The 14540-nt window shown below is 37.9% G+C and overlaps 1 protein-coding gene across 3 annotated transcripts in view; it reads left to right on the top strand.

The window, feature by feature from the left end:
- Window positions 1-14540, top strand: part of RASGRF2 (Ras protein specific guanine nucleotide releasing factor 2) — a 277046-nt gene that overhangs the window by 132057 nt on the left and 130449 nt on the right. For all 3 annotated transcript variants that reach the window (XM_033179253.1, XM_033179254.1, XM_033179252.1), the window contains exons 10-12: window positions 4572-4732; window positions 6030-6096; window positions 6589-6725. In XM_033179253.1, coding sequence (XP_033035144.1) covers window positions 4572-4732; window positions 6030-6096; window positions 6589-6725 — 365 coding nt within the window. The remainder of the gene's footprint in view (window positions 1-4571; window positions 4733-6029; window positions 6097-6588; window positions 6726-14540) is intronic.

The raw sequence follows: 14540 nt of genomic DNA, 5'->3' as shown, positions 1-14540 counted from the left end.
CTCTTTTGTGCCTGTTGAAGGTCTGCTTGTCCCACCAGGCTCAGATCAGATACCTCGAGGGAGCCTTTTATAATTTCCTCTTCTTCCTCCTTCCCTCTCCTCCCTCCTCCCCCTCCTCCAGTTAGAATGGATCTCCCTTCCGCTTGTTTCCAAGGCACTTTACCCTGGTGCATGTATTTCATCCTCTTGTGTAGAGGTACTTACTTGTGTGCCTCTCTGTCCTGGTTACTGTCAACTCTGAAGGGCAGCGCTTAGGAATTCTCTCTGCCTTGCCTTGTCTAGTATGATGCTTTCTATTACAGGTACCTGGAAAATGGGCATTGAATTAAATTATTTATTGAATTGCAATTATGACTGTAAAGTGTTTTATGTTGTATTTTTCTTGTATTGGAGTTCGCTGAAAATGTCTACTAATTGACTTGTGCTTGATAGTATGTGAGAATGGAGACAAAAGTTTCTATAGCGTACAATTTCTTAAAGGATTTTTGATTGGGAAGTATTATTATCCATAAACATTTACTGTATTGCTAAAAAAATGTAAACTTTTTTAGGTCCAAGCTTGAAAAAACCTTCAATAATGAAAAATGCTGGAAGGTCAAATATTGAATGTCATTTTTTTTTCATTGCACTTGGAGAGAAAACAATCATGGACAATTTCTCCCTTTATTCATGCCCATATGTTATTAATTCGTTGTTATGTACCGCATGTTTAAGGCACTTCTGTCAGCTATGAATGTTTCTGGTATTATTGTGTTGATGTCAATATAAGGATTTGCCTTTTAGCAGTATTTTTCTGCATGTGTGTTTTGGTTAGTTGTTTAAGAGTTATACAGTAAAGCTGGTTTCTAAAATTCAGACCTTATATGAAATTAGGAAGTAATACAATCACAGACAATTTGGAAAGTTTGCATTGTTTTGCTTTGGTTACTCCTATTATCACTTTTACATAACACCCTTAACGACTTTAAGACCCATTGAGGTGTTTTTAAAAATTATTATTTAAAAAATTTTTTGAGAGATTCTTATTTTCTATGAAGTGGTCTACAATTTATCTCTAAAGGTGTGCTAATATTTGTGTTAATTACTTTTAGGGTTGATATGTGGTCTATTTCTGTGTGTGTGTGTGCGCCCATGTGTGCATGAGGTTTCCACCTTGTGTGAATTTTTATTCATAAGAACTAGAAAAAATACGTCATCCAGATCATCTGAAAGGTCACCTTAGAATAAGGGCATCAGCAACTCTTGAATGTTTTCTGATGGGGATTTAGTGATTGAAATAATGAAAGTTTTATTGTAAATGGTTTCCAATTATTAGTCTGATGGACAGGATACAGAAGACTATATTATAGTAATGGGCTGATGTTGTCATTGTTTTCTAAAATCTATTAACAGTTTGTTGAATAAATGTGTGAGTGTCTGAGGCAATGATAGGAAAACAGTCTAACTGCATCACTGGAGGTCAAAACTTGTCTCCCCTGCTTCCTTGCTGTGTGATATTGGGCAATTTACTTAACTTCTCTCTGCCTCAGTTTCTTCTCCTTAAATTAGAGTTAATAGTAGTAGCTATCTTTTAGGATTGTTTTAAAAATGAGCTAATGCTCACAAAAGCACCTAGACTAGGACCTGCAAGACTATGATAAACTTTAAAAGCCAAGATCCAAATTTTGGAATGACTTCCTATTTTCAATAACATGAAATATACATGAATATTTAGTAGAAGATAAAGGCACTCTAAGTTGACATTTTGTATAAAATCTATTATGCATTGTGAACAGTGTTTTGTGGAAATGTAAATCAGGAAAATGAAATATAGGTGACTGAATACAGGACTAAGTGCCTTGAGAATAAGACATGGACATTTCTGGTATTTTAATCATTCCTAGACTCTAAGGCATGTGCTTTCAATGTACCAGTGTTCTCTGAAATTGTAACTTGGGGTCTAGAGACAGTTATATCTTCTCAAATGCCTAACCCAATAAGCTGGAAATGGCTCTTCATTCTTTTTCATTACTCAGTAGAATTCAGAATAAGGGCATAGTCTTGAATGCCATTCTGTGGGAATGAAGTGATTGAAATAACAGAAATTTTGTTGGAAGTTGACCCCAATTATTAGACAGACTGATGACCAGGATGCAAAGAATCATGCTATAGCAATGATCTGATGAATCACTAAATGAATACTAAGTATTTCTCTAATTTGTATTAGCTAGCGAGGAATCCTTTCTTCATATCTCATAGCTATGTTGAAACATCACGTCAAATGCAAGAGAAAATGTGAAAAAATCCACTTAAAATGCTTTTTCCAAATATGATTATTTCACAAACCATAGTGTTGCAATTTCTTACTTTTAATTTAGGTGTGTACATTTCTGTATGTACCTAATGTACACAGTCTCCTATGTCTCCCTCCTACTTGGATATGAGGTAAACAATTATAGATTAAGCATATTAGTGTATGGTTGCCAAGGAAGCATTTTTTTTTTTTTTGTCTCACAGCCGAAATCCACAGTAATTGCTAATATATGAGCTAACAGTATATTCTCTAATTTCTTTCTAAATTGTATTTATTTTTATGTACTCTATAATTTCTGACATAGAAAATCACTAAATTGCTAGAAGCATTTACTAACGAACACATTATTATTGAGTTTTCACAACTTGCTTATAGCCTTTCTGAAAATGACTCCCAAACCTATTTGTCCACCAAGCTTATTTGTCGAAGCCTTAGTCTTTCACTCAGCCGTAACTCATGGACCTGATGACTCATGGCCCCCATGGCAGAGCTAGAACTTAACTCTCTTCCCATTTGTCTTCTTTCTGAGTCTTATATTTTATGTGGCCGAATCCCCTGGCTACATCACTCATTTCTCACTTAGGCATGACCTTAGGCAATCTGCTTAGTCTCAGACCTCAATTTTTCCATCTGTGAAATGGGAGGCATTGAACCACGTCCTCTGCAAGGCCTCTGGCTGTAATTGCATCCTGAGCCCCATGAGCAGAGCCTTCTGCTGCTATGACTTGCTCATAGACTTCCCTAACTTCTGCCTCCTGCTTTCCCCTGCCTCCAGTACTTCATGTCATTCCTTGCTGCCTGGGCTACCAGCCAGTTTGTTCCCACCCACCTCACCTCCTTCATTCACTCTCCTCTTGCCCATCCCTTTGTGGGAGTCAAGCCGTCTCCTGGCCCATTGTTCCCCAGTCCCACACCCTCACCCAGGACTGCTTCCTTGCTATTCTTTAGGCCCAGAATAGCTGCCTACTCTGTGTCTGTCAAGCATCCCACTGCAGCAGTCACCAAAATAGACAGTGTGAGATCCAGGCGTGGAAACTTGGGTCTCTTGCCACCCTGTACACCTTTCAATCTCTGTTAAAAAGTAGATGCAATTTGCAACATTCATATGTTAATATGAACATTTTGTGACTCACAATCATAGTTTTACCAACTTATGTCTATATATTATTTATATGAAGAACTTTAGTGGTGTTTTTCTGCTTATTGAAATAATTTGTGCTCATTAAAAAAATCAGGAAACTAGAAAAATGTATGAAGAGGAAAATAAGGTTGTTTACAATCTCATCTCTTAGTGATGACTGCTGTTAATGTCAAGGGTTGGATATGCACTTAATGATTCTTCTGAGGGTAATATGAGCCTGCGTAAGACTGCATTTGGGGTAGGTGGTAGGTTAAATAAATGTAAGAAATATGATTATCTCAGGGCACTTCAGAAGTCAGAATCAAGAAGTTTGCAAGACTCTTTGTTAGTACTTTTTGGTTTGATATTTAACTTAGATTGGAATTTTATTTTTGGAGTGGGGGAGGTCACTATGAGGGTGAAATCTAGAAATAATCAAAGGCAATGTTGGTATTATAAAGTCTGTGTATAGCTTCTCACATTAAATGGAAGGTAGTTTTGCTCATAGGAGTATACTGGGTATAGATTCTATGTGGTTTATTTTCTGTTTAAATTTTACAAATAATTTTTATCATACATAATTTAAATGTAACTTGAAATAGGTGTCCTTTAAAAATAGTTCTTAGCTAAATTTCCCTGAATTATATAATTTTTATATTTTATAATATACATGTATATTCTATTTTTAAAATACAAGGTAAACTATATTAATATGCTATTTATCTACCTTCTGTGCTTCAGGAAGAATGCATTGCATTTGCTTTTTGTTATGTTATTATATTACTCTATATAATTATGTAATATGTATGTTATTATTAAACACATACATTGATTGGATCAGATCACTAAGGACAGATGGCAGAAGTGCCTCATTCTTTGAATTCAATTTTGCCTTCTTTCAAACTTATTTTCCAGTTTATAGATGAAGAATCAAGTCTAAAGTGTTTCACAAAAATATTAGGAACAGTTCAGCCCTTAAAATACAATGCATTGTTTCTTCTGCTCAGACTGGAAGAGAGTTACTTGTTCTGATGATGTGTCACATAAAATCAATCCCTGGTATTTTGGGAAACAAGTCTTAGTGTTTATTGCCATGGACATGGTCCTCACTTGACAGAATTTTAATTGCTGTGTATTCTTCATTTTTGTAATCGCCAGGTTCTCTTATTCAAGTACCTTCCGTTGAGAGGGGGAAGCTTAGTAAAGTTCGCCTGGGTTCGTTGTCTTTGAAAAAGGAAGGAGAGAGACAATGCTTCTTATTTACAAAACACTTTTTAATATGCACAAGAAGTTCAGGAGGGAAGCTGCATCTGCTCAAGGTACTGGTTTTCCATAACTGTTCCACTGATCTTCCAAGCACTTACAAGGTATTGAAGTTAACTCACTTGTGACTTTCCCTTGCTTGGTGTTATCATAAAACAGATTGTCATGATTGCATAACGAGTGAGGTAATGTGCAGTTACCAACTCTGCCATTTAATTCGTTTTCATTTGAATTCAGAGTAATAGAAATGTATTTTAAGTATGCATCACCATGAAGAAATACAATTTAAATCACAACCTGGACAAAATGATATACTATACTGTGTCTGTGTAGTCATATACAAAGTTATATACTAGTTGACAACTACTGAGCTACAAAAATCTTGTCAAATTGCTACAATATACCAATGCAATATTTGCTAAATGCTATTTTATCTTGCTCTGTACCAGGAGTCAGCAAACTATGGCCCATGGCTTAGAGCCTGTTTTTGTTAATAAAATTTTTTGTTTTGTTTTGTTTTGTTGAGATAGGGTCTCACTCTGTTGCCCAGGCTGGAGTGCAGTGGCATGATCATAGCTCACTGCAGCCTCGAACTCCTAGGCTCAAGCAGTCCTCCTGCCTCAGCTTCCTAAGCTGCTGGGACTACAGACATGTACTGCCATGCCCATCTTTGAAAAAATTTTCGTAGAGACAATGTCTTGCTATGTTGCTGTGACTCCTGGCGTCAAGTGATCCTCCTGCCTTGGCCTCCCAAAGTGCTAGAATTACAAGTGTGAGCCACTGTGCCTGGCCTGTTAATAAAGTTTTATTGGAACACAGCCACGCTCATGTCTTTGTGTCTGTGACTGCTTTTATGCTAAAGTGGCAGATCTGAGTAGTTGTGACAGAGATCATATGACTTGCAGAGCCTAAAATATTTACTGTCTGACCCGTTACGGAAAAAGTTTGCCTATCTATACCCTTTTTTATTATTGCTTACAAATATTATTCAACACCATGATGACAGCTTTCTACTGCTTCAGCCGCTTCCTGGTTGGTGAGTTCAACCCTTTGCTAAGCTGCATTACTCTCTAAAGCCACTGTGGTGCCATCTAAGTCCCCCATCAGCTGACTTGCTAAATTGTATAAACAACTGAGTGGGAGTGGGTTGAAAAGGAAGAATTTTACTGAAGTTAAATGAGTTCACTTCCTTTTGCACATCTAAGCTTAATTTTGGACTCTATGAAAAATTATTTATGATGCAGAATTGCTATGCTTTCTTCTATGGCAACTTGGATATAGTGTTTACAAATCAGAGCTTCCCAATCTACACAAGACCTTCAGCGTCTTAATGAAAAATTGGTTTGTTTCCAGACAGGTGGGGTTCTGTCTCTAATAGACTGCACATTGATTGAGGAGCCAGATGCAAGCGATGATGACTGTAAGTCACGTTTGATCACTTAGGATTCTATTAGAATTAGAGGTGGGAGAGAGGCTGAGGACAAACTCCCTAAAGTCATTTATATATGAACCATTTAGCCCATGAGCCTTGTTAAACCATCTTTGGGAATTCACATTTTACTGAATTTGTTTTGTGATAGTGACTATTAAGTGGCAGATAGAAAAGAAAGAAGAGTTGAATTAGAGTGTTGGAATTCTATAAATCGTGGGAATTAAAAAAAAAACAAACCGTGAAATCAGAAGGAAACCAGGATTGTAGTCTCAAGTAACCTACTGACCTCAGCTTCTTCATCTGCTTATGAGCTTAATAAAGCCCTCTTCTTGCCTGAGAAGTACGATATTGCTGAAATGAGAGTCCCGATTTGAGTGCAAATGGACTGTATAAATTGAATGATGTGAAGGCAGTTATCACTCTTTTTTTTTTTTTTTTTCTTGTATTCTCATCTAATTGTTTGACTTACGTGTGTTCAAGCTAAAGGTTCTGGGCAAGTGTTTGGGCACCTGGATTTTAAAATAGTGGTGGAGCCTCCCGACGCTGCCGCCTTCACTGTTGTCTTGTTAGCGCCCTCACGCCAGGAGAAAGCTGCCTGGATGAGTGACATCAGTCAGGTAAGCAAGTGGCTTTTGCCAAATTTTTGTTTTTTAAATTTCACAACTTAAACTTTTGGAGATAATTTTTGGAGGTTTTTTATTTTTATTAAAAAATTACACTCAGTTGCTATGGTCACTGCCATAATCACTATGTAAGCTGTGATCATTATCGTTGTTGTTGTTTGTTCTTCTTCTTAAGGTTAAAATTTGCCTGAAATGTAGTAATTGGATTTTAGTTCCTGGACATTTTACACCAGCTGCAAATGTAATCAATTGTGTTGAACAGTATTATACTAATTTATAGTAATAAATTCTCTAATGGCTCCACTCGATATTTTGCTTATTTGTTTCTGAAGTAGAATAATGGTGAAAGATACAAAAACAGCCAACAAGGGCTATGGCAGGAAATCATGAATTAAAGAATCAAAAGAGACACTGTCTCTAGTATGAAACCTGAAAATGAGCTCCTGTATTTTATATATTAAAAAATTAGGGAACAGAATTGTTTACCTTTCCTTGATCAGCAGCACCCAGTTAGGGAATTGCTCCATTTATTTAGGAAATAATATGATTTAGAATATGTCAAAACTAGGCATGATTGAACTTGGGCATTCTTATTCAAGCTCCATATGAATTTTGGCTTTGAAGGGGGAAAGTGTTGCTATGTAAGAAAAATATTTTTTAAGGACTTGATAATTATTTTCAAAGTTGTTAACTCAAAGAAACCGGGGCACATGGAAAAGATATATATTGTAGTTTTCATACTTTTTTTTGGAAGAGCTCATAGTAATTTATATGTAAGACTTAAGTGGAAACATGAATTCTATCATAGTTCTTCGGAGTCAGTTCTTTTTTTTTTTTGAGTGACTGAAAATTGAGGTGAAATAGAAAATGAATGTCAGTAGTAATCACTTTTATTTGTCAAAGAAGTTTTACAGACTTAATCTCATTTGACGCTTACAATAGTATTCTGAAGGTAAGCAGAGAGAAATAAGTTTAGTCCCATTTCACAGGTGAGAAAACTGAGGTCTGCAAATTTAAGCATTTGTCACAAGCTGCTCAGCTACATTGAGTCAGAATGTAAACCTAATCTGGGTCTTTTTTTCTGTTTAGCACTCTAAACATCCTCTACAAGAGTGCCTTATGCTGGACTTTTACTTATATACCCTCAGGATGGCTTCGATGGCAAATAAATAGCTACAAGAGAAGCCATTTCTTTTCTGCCTGACAAGGAAATGAAAATATGGGATCTTCCATTTTTGTGGAATTGCATCCTTGTGGTGATTTATTCATACTTTCATTAGTTCTGTGCTATATCAATTAATAGCATATTAAGTTTCTCCCTATTTGTACCACATCTCTTACTTTATGAAACTCTGAATCATTCACTGACTCTACGAACAGTTATTGAGGAATCACCATGTGGTGTCAGGTATTGTGCAGGTACCAGGAATACAACCGTGGTTCTTGCTCTTAGGGAGAATAGGCAGGCTCATAGGGAGCAAAAGGAAGGAAACAGCTAAATGCAACAAAATTGTGTGCGTGTTATGAAGCCAAGATGTGTAGGAAGAATGGGGAGAATAGGAGTAAGCAAAGGTGTTTTTCCACCTGCTTCTACCTTCTACCTTCTACCTTATGATATAATTGGGGTCCCTAAAATACAGACTTGATGGAAGCTCAGGTGACCTTCCTTAGCGTGACTGGGGAGGCATTGTTAAGAGAGAAAGACGCTTGGAGTGTGTGAATGATTCTGTGCCTGGGCCTTTAAAGAAAGGCACCCAGTGCTTTGCCTGTCACTAGCAAAGGTCTAAGTGAGTCTTTCTATACAGAACTATACAACTTCCTCCTTATTTTTCCAAGATGCTATGGCTATTACGCTGCATAGCAAAAAAAATTGTATTAGATTATATCTTCAATGGAAAGAGGCTAACCAAAAGTTCTATCTTTTTTTTTTTTTTGAGATGGAGTCTCTCTCTGTCGCCCAAGCTGAAGTGCAGTGGTGCCATCTTGGCTAACTGCAAACTCCACCTCTCCCAGCTTCAACTGATTCTCCTGCCTCAGCTTCCCAAGTAGCTGGGATTACAGGTGTGCACCACCACACCCAGCTAATTTTGTATTTTTAGTAGAGACGGGGGTTTCACCGTGTTGGCCAGGGTGGTCTCAAACTTCTGATCTCAGGTGATCCGCCTGCCTTGGCCTCCCAAAGTGCTGGGATTACAGGCGTGAGCCACTGTGCCCGGCCAAGTTATATCTTTTTTAGTGATGGGGATACCATCACACGAAATGACTATGGCCGACAGAGTCTTGGCATTGTGTGGCTTTGACACTTGTGGTTTCATTCATTCAACAAATATATTTATGCAGTGCTATATGCCTGGCGCTGTTCTAGAGATTTTTGACATATCATGAAGAAAAGAGACAACTGCAACCAAATTTTCTTTTTCTTTTTTTTTTAGAGAGACAGGGTTTCACCATGTTGACCAAGCTGGCCTTGAACTCTTTTTTTTTTTTTTTTTTTTTTTTTTTTTTGAGGCAGTGTCTCGCTCTGTCGCCCGGACTGGAGTGCAGTGGCCGGATCTCAGCTCACTGCAAGCTCCGCCTCCCGGGTTCACGCCATTCTCCTGCCTCAGCCTCCCGAGCAGCTGGGACTACAGGCACCTGCCACCTCGCCCAGCTAGTTTTTTGTATTTTTAGTAGAGACGGGGTTTCACCGTGTTAGCCAGGATGGTCTCGATCTCCTGACCTCGTGATCCGCCCGTCTCGGCCTCCCAAAGTGCTGGGATTACAGGCTTGAGCCACCGCGCCCGGCCGAACTCTTTTTTTTCTTTCTTTCTTTTTTTTTTTTTATTATACTTTAAGTTCTAGAGTACATGTGCACAACGTGCAGGTTTGTTACATATGTATACATGTGCCATCACAACAAAATTTTCTTAACCTTTCGTAACTTCCACTCTAACGTGGGGAAGACCAAAAATAAATGATGAGGGTAATAACTAAGTATATACTATTTTATATTAGAAGGTAATAGGGCAAGGTAAGAAGGATTGGGCTGCTTAAGGTGGGTGGGTTGGTGGAGTTTCTAAATGGTGGTCACCTCATTCTGAAGGAGACTTTTAAACAAAGGCTGTAGGAGGTGATGGAGATACCATGTGAATATGTGATGCCATGTGAGAGGGAACAGCAATTGCAAAGACTGTAAAGTAGGAGGAGGCTGCATATTTCAAGGAATACCATGAAAGGCAGTGTGGCTGGAGTAGGGTATGTGAGAGGGAGAATAGAAAAGAAAAAGAAAGTCAACGAGGTAACGGGCCAGATCAAGAATGCCTTTCTACGCCAATGAAAGGGGCTTTGGCTTATACTCAGTCAGATGAAAGCTATTAAAGGATTTCAGCAAAGGAAAGCCATGAACTGTCTTAGGTTTGGAAAGGATTGCTGTGGCTGCTGTGGTGAGGATGGGCTGAGGGCAGAGGGCAGGAGTGGAAGCAGGGAGGTGAGTGAGCAGGCTGCTGCAATAGTCCAGGCAAGAGATGTTGAGAGCTCAGGCCAGCATGGCAGGAATGGAGATGGAGATTCGGGTTCTGAGTCTGGATTCATTTTGAAGGTAGAACCAGCAGAGTTTTATTGTGGATTAGAGTTGGGATGTGAGAGAAAAAGGGTGAAGGATGACCTCAGAGGTTTTGGCCTGAGCAACTGGAAGGATGGAGTTGTCATTACCTGAGATGGAGAAATCTGCTGGGAAAAGAGATTTGGAGGTGAAAAGCAGAAATTTACTTTTGAATGTACTGAGTCTCAGAAGTCTGCTAGACATTTGAGTAGAGTTGATAAATAAGCAGTGGGATATAGAAGTCCAGCATTTAGAGGGAGGTCTGGGTGGAAGATACTACATCATTTGGGTGGTATTTAAGGATGTGAGACTGTTGAGATCACCAAGGGATTATGCGTAGGTAGAAGTAAGAGGGCTGCAGACTGAGAAAGGGGTCAGGTCAGGGAGAATAGTGAAGAGGACCAAGAAGGAACCACCAGTGCAGCTGGAGGACAGCTAAGAGGATATGGTGTCTTAGCAGCTGAGTAAAGAAAACGTGTCAAGGAGGAGGGAGTGGTCACGCGTCAACTGCTGCCAAAGGCTGAGTGAAATAGTGATTGTTCTAGTATACTTAGTGATTTTGCTGGTGTGGGGTTTGAATGGTAGGTGGGTAGGTGGGTAGGTGGTAGGGACAGAGTGCTGTGCTCTTGACTGAGCCTAGTCTGCTGCCCAGAAGCCTATATCTCAGCTGGCTTCATTCTCTGCTTCAAGCATTTTCCTGTTATAGGAGAGATTACATATCCATTCATAGAATTAGTCTCTCAAGTGTATTTCTGGACATATTCATTATTAAGAAGATAAGCTTACTGAATGCTTGAAATGTCCTATTTAATATTTTATTGTGTATATGTGAAAATATGGACACAAAAATGAACTAGAAATATTCCCAACACCCAACACACTAAAATGTTTATCAAAATACCTTCCACAGATAACCTATATTAGAATTACGTGAGGACTGTTTTAAATGCAGATTCCTTAACCCACATTCCAGATGCCATTCTAAACTCCATAAGCTCCATAGATCACTTCTGCACAATTAAAAAACCTCTGTCCTGAAGAATGAACTGTTTCCATCTCTAAAGTTTCCACAATCTTGCTGTATAGAAATAATTGTACAGTTTGCGTCTCAGTGTATACATATATCATGTTTGCTTTTTACCTCATTTACTTCTTTCTATATTCCTATAAACTCTTCATATTCATATTGGCTATCTATTGTTCATCTGCATTATATTAAATATATTCAACTGCATCAATTTACTGCTTTTATAGCTTTTTCTGAACAATTGAGCATTGAGTATATGAACTGTTTCCAAGTTTGAGGATTAATATATAATGAGGTGCTAAACATCTTTGTGTGGGAGTTTTTCCCTTCTTTTAAAGTCCCTTGTTGGTGTATAGTTAGACTATAAGGCTGGTGTAAAAACCCTAATCATTCTCCTTATTTTATGATTCGTGGTGTGACAGACTGCCACAGTTCCTTCAAGAAATATGTAAGTTATAATTTTACTACATCATCAACAAGGTACCTATGTAATTGTCTTCTGAGTCTTGCCAATGTTGCATTTGCCACATTTATCACGTTTTTCTATTTAATGGAAAAGTGTTTTTGCTTTCTAGTGGTTTTAATTTACATTTCTGTAATTATCAATGAGATTCACATTTTCTACTATTTCTGTCTTTTTATACTGGATAGACAGTAATTCACTGGCACTGGCCTTATAGACTAGGGAAGTGAACATTTTCTTTCTATTTAGATTATGAATATATATGTTCTCCATTATTTTGTCTTTTTAATTTTTGTCACTATTTTTCTTTTTTTCTATTCTTTTCCTTTTTTTTGTTTTTTGTTTTTTTTTGAGACAGAGTCTCGCCCCGTCACCCAGGCTGGAGTGCAGTGGCATGATCTCAGCTCACTGCAAGCTCCGCCTCCCAGGTTCACACCATTCTCCTGCCTCAGCCTCCCTAGTAGCTGGGACTGCAGGCACCCGCCACCACACCCGGCTAATTTTTTGTATTTTTAGTAGAGACGGGGTTTCACCATGTTAGCCATGATGGTCTCGATCTCCTGACATCGTGATCCACCCGCCTCAGCCTTCCAAAGTGCTGGGATTACAGGCATGAGGCACTGTGCCTGGCCACTATTTTTCTAAATCTTACTTTTTCTGGCTTGATTTGAAGCCACCTTGCTAAGCTATTGTGGTGTATTATACTAATCATAGGTAGCTCTTTTTTTAGGATGATAAAGTGGTTCCTGAGTATTGCTACAATCCCAGTTTCCCATAAGAAACTCTACAAAACTTAAGACTTTTAGCTTTGCCAGGTCTCTCTCTCTCTCTGAAGCTGTAATTTTTAGAAGGAACTTGAATGATTAATCACACTCTTAGTTACACCAGTAAGGCCATAATTAACTGTTGGCGCCTCCAGCAAAAAGTACAAGTGGCTAATGGTCTCAACCAATAATTCTTCCCCTTTTTCATCTATTTATAGGGAATGATTGGAGGCTGAAGATTTGACTATTTATTTCAATAAAGCACATTCATTTGTGCTTGTCTCACTGTCATACATAATGGTTTATTAAACAGATCCACTGTAATTATGGCTATTAACTAAAATGCAGAATTAAAATTTACCTCTGAGCTTCTTGGTTTGGATAGATATCCCAAAATATAGACCTGTGTAGACAAATTTGTAGCACCCTGGACATGCTTTCTCCCTAAAAATAGCTTCTCAGAAATCAAAAGGGAATTTTCTTCTTCAACATAAAAAGGTGAATTTTAAAAATTGACTCTAACCTTTCTTGCCAGTACTTAGAAGTATCAGGAAGGTGGAAAATATGGTACCACAGTAGACCACTGGTCTTTAAATAGGTACTGCCTTAAGTAAGACCCTGAAAAACTCTTGGTGGAGAAGTCACTCTCAATACTTGTCCAAAGACCAGCTGCTTCAAAATCACTTGGGGCTTTTGTGAACATACGTATTCCCAGATCCCATTCCACCCATTACAAACTGAACTAGACTATCTATGATCTAGGAATCTAATTTTGTTCTCCTGTTAACTTCAAGGTTTATTGTAATTCACACAAATTCAAGATGACATTAAAGATATCTGAAACCCTGCTTATTTGAATGTATTTCTTAATTAAGAACTGTATGTAGGCATCACTTCTTCCCAACAACCAGGGTACACGCTTATATAACCATAAATGTATGCCACACCTTCCTCTGTGAGGCCGTTCATGTACACACTCACATATACCAATTCTATTGTAGTTAAACCTTTTTTCTAGAGCAGAACTCTTTCTTCATTGCAGCATTACTCCAAGTCCCAAATGGAAGTAAGATAAAAGCAGAATGCTCTGGTTGAAATAAAGTTGGTAGACCTAGAGACTCCAGGAGCCATTCTTTTTTTCACATTCCTGTTTGTACAGCCTGGGGATGTCCCTGAAGTCTGGGGACAAGGAACTCATTTTGAAAACCATTCCCCTATTATAAATACATCATAATAAGATCTATCTATCTATCTATCTATCTATCTATCTATCTATCCTCTCTCTCTCTATCTCTCTCTCCATCCATGCATCTATCTATCCACCCATCCATCTCATGGATAGATTAAAGGTTGTGTGCTAATTATCAAAGACCTTTTTATATAACTTAAAATATGACTATTCATTACATAGTCTTCTGAGGTATGGTTTGGATTGAATATATATTTTGTTCTCCTGAAACTTGAGTGAAAGTAAAAATTTCCTTTTATTCCTAAAATAATTTTAAGGCTTGACAATGACTCAGAAAGATTTATGAATGAGACTTGACACTGGATAATGAGATGTGCAGAAATGGTCACATAAATCTCCTCTTTTGAGTTTAAAACATTTATTTCAAGTTCCAATTCTGGTACTATGGAGAACTAAGCTGATTTAGGTCCCCTCTTGCTATAAAAACAGAAATGTTTAACACATAAAATCAGTAAAACTAAAAAATTTTAATGTGTAGGTATATTTACAGATAGGAAGGGAAATCTCTTGTTGCCAGAAACAAGGGAATTTAAAGTGAAAGACTTACAGACTTGGGAATGGTTTTAGACTAGATATTAGTTCCGTGTCCTAGTGGTATTAACATATAAAGAGGGCAAGAGTTGGCCTAAGGCCCATTAATCAAGTTCTCTATTTAAAGCCTGGGCATTGAAAGGGTATTCCCTTTGTGAAACAGGAACCTAAAAAACTGTACCCTTTGACCCAAGG

This window comes from Trachypithecus francoisi, unplaced genomic scaffold, assembly GCF_009764315.1.
Source record: "Trachypithecus francoisi isolate TF-2019V2 unplaced genomic scaffold, Tfra_2.0 Lachesis_group2, whole genome shotgun sequence".
Classification (NCBI taxonomy): Eukaryota; Metazoa; Chordata; class Mammalia; order Primates; family Cercopithecidae; genus Trachypithecus; species Trachypithecus francoisi.
This window is presented reverse-complemented; position numbering and strand designations above follow the sequence as displayed.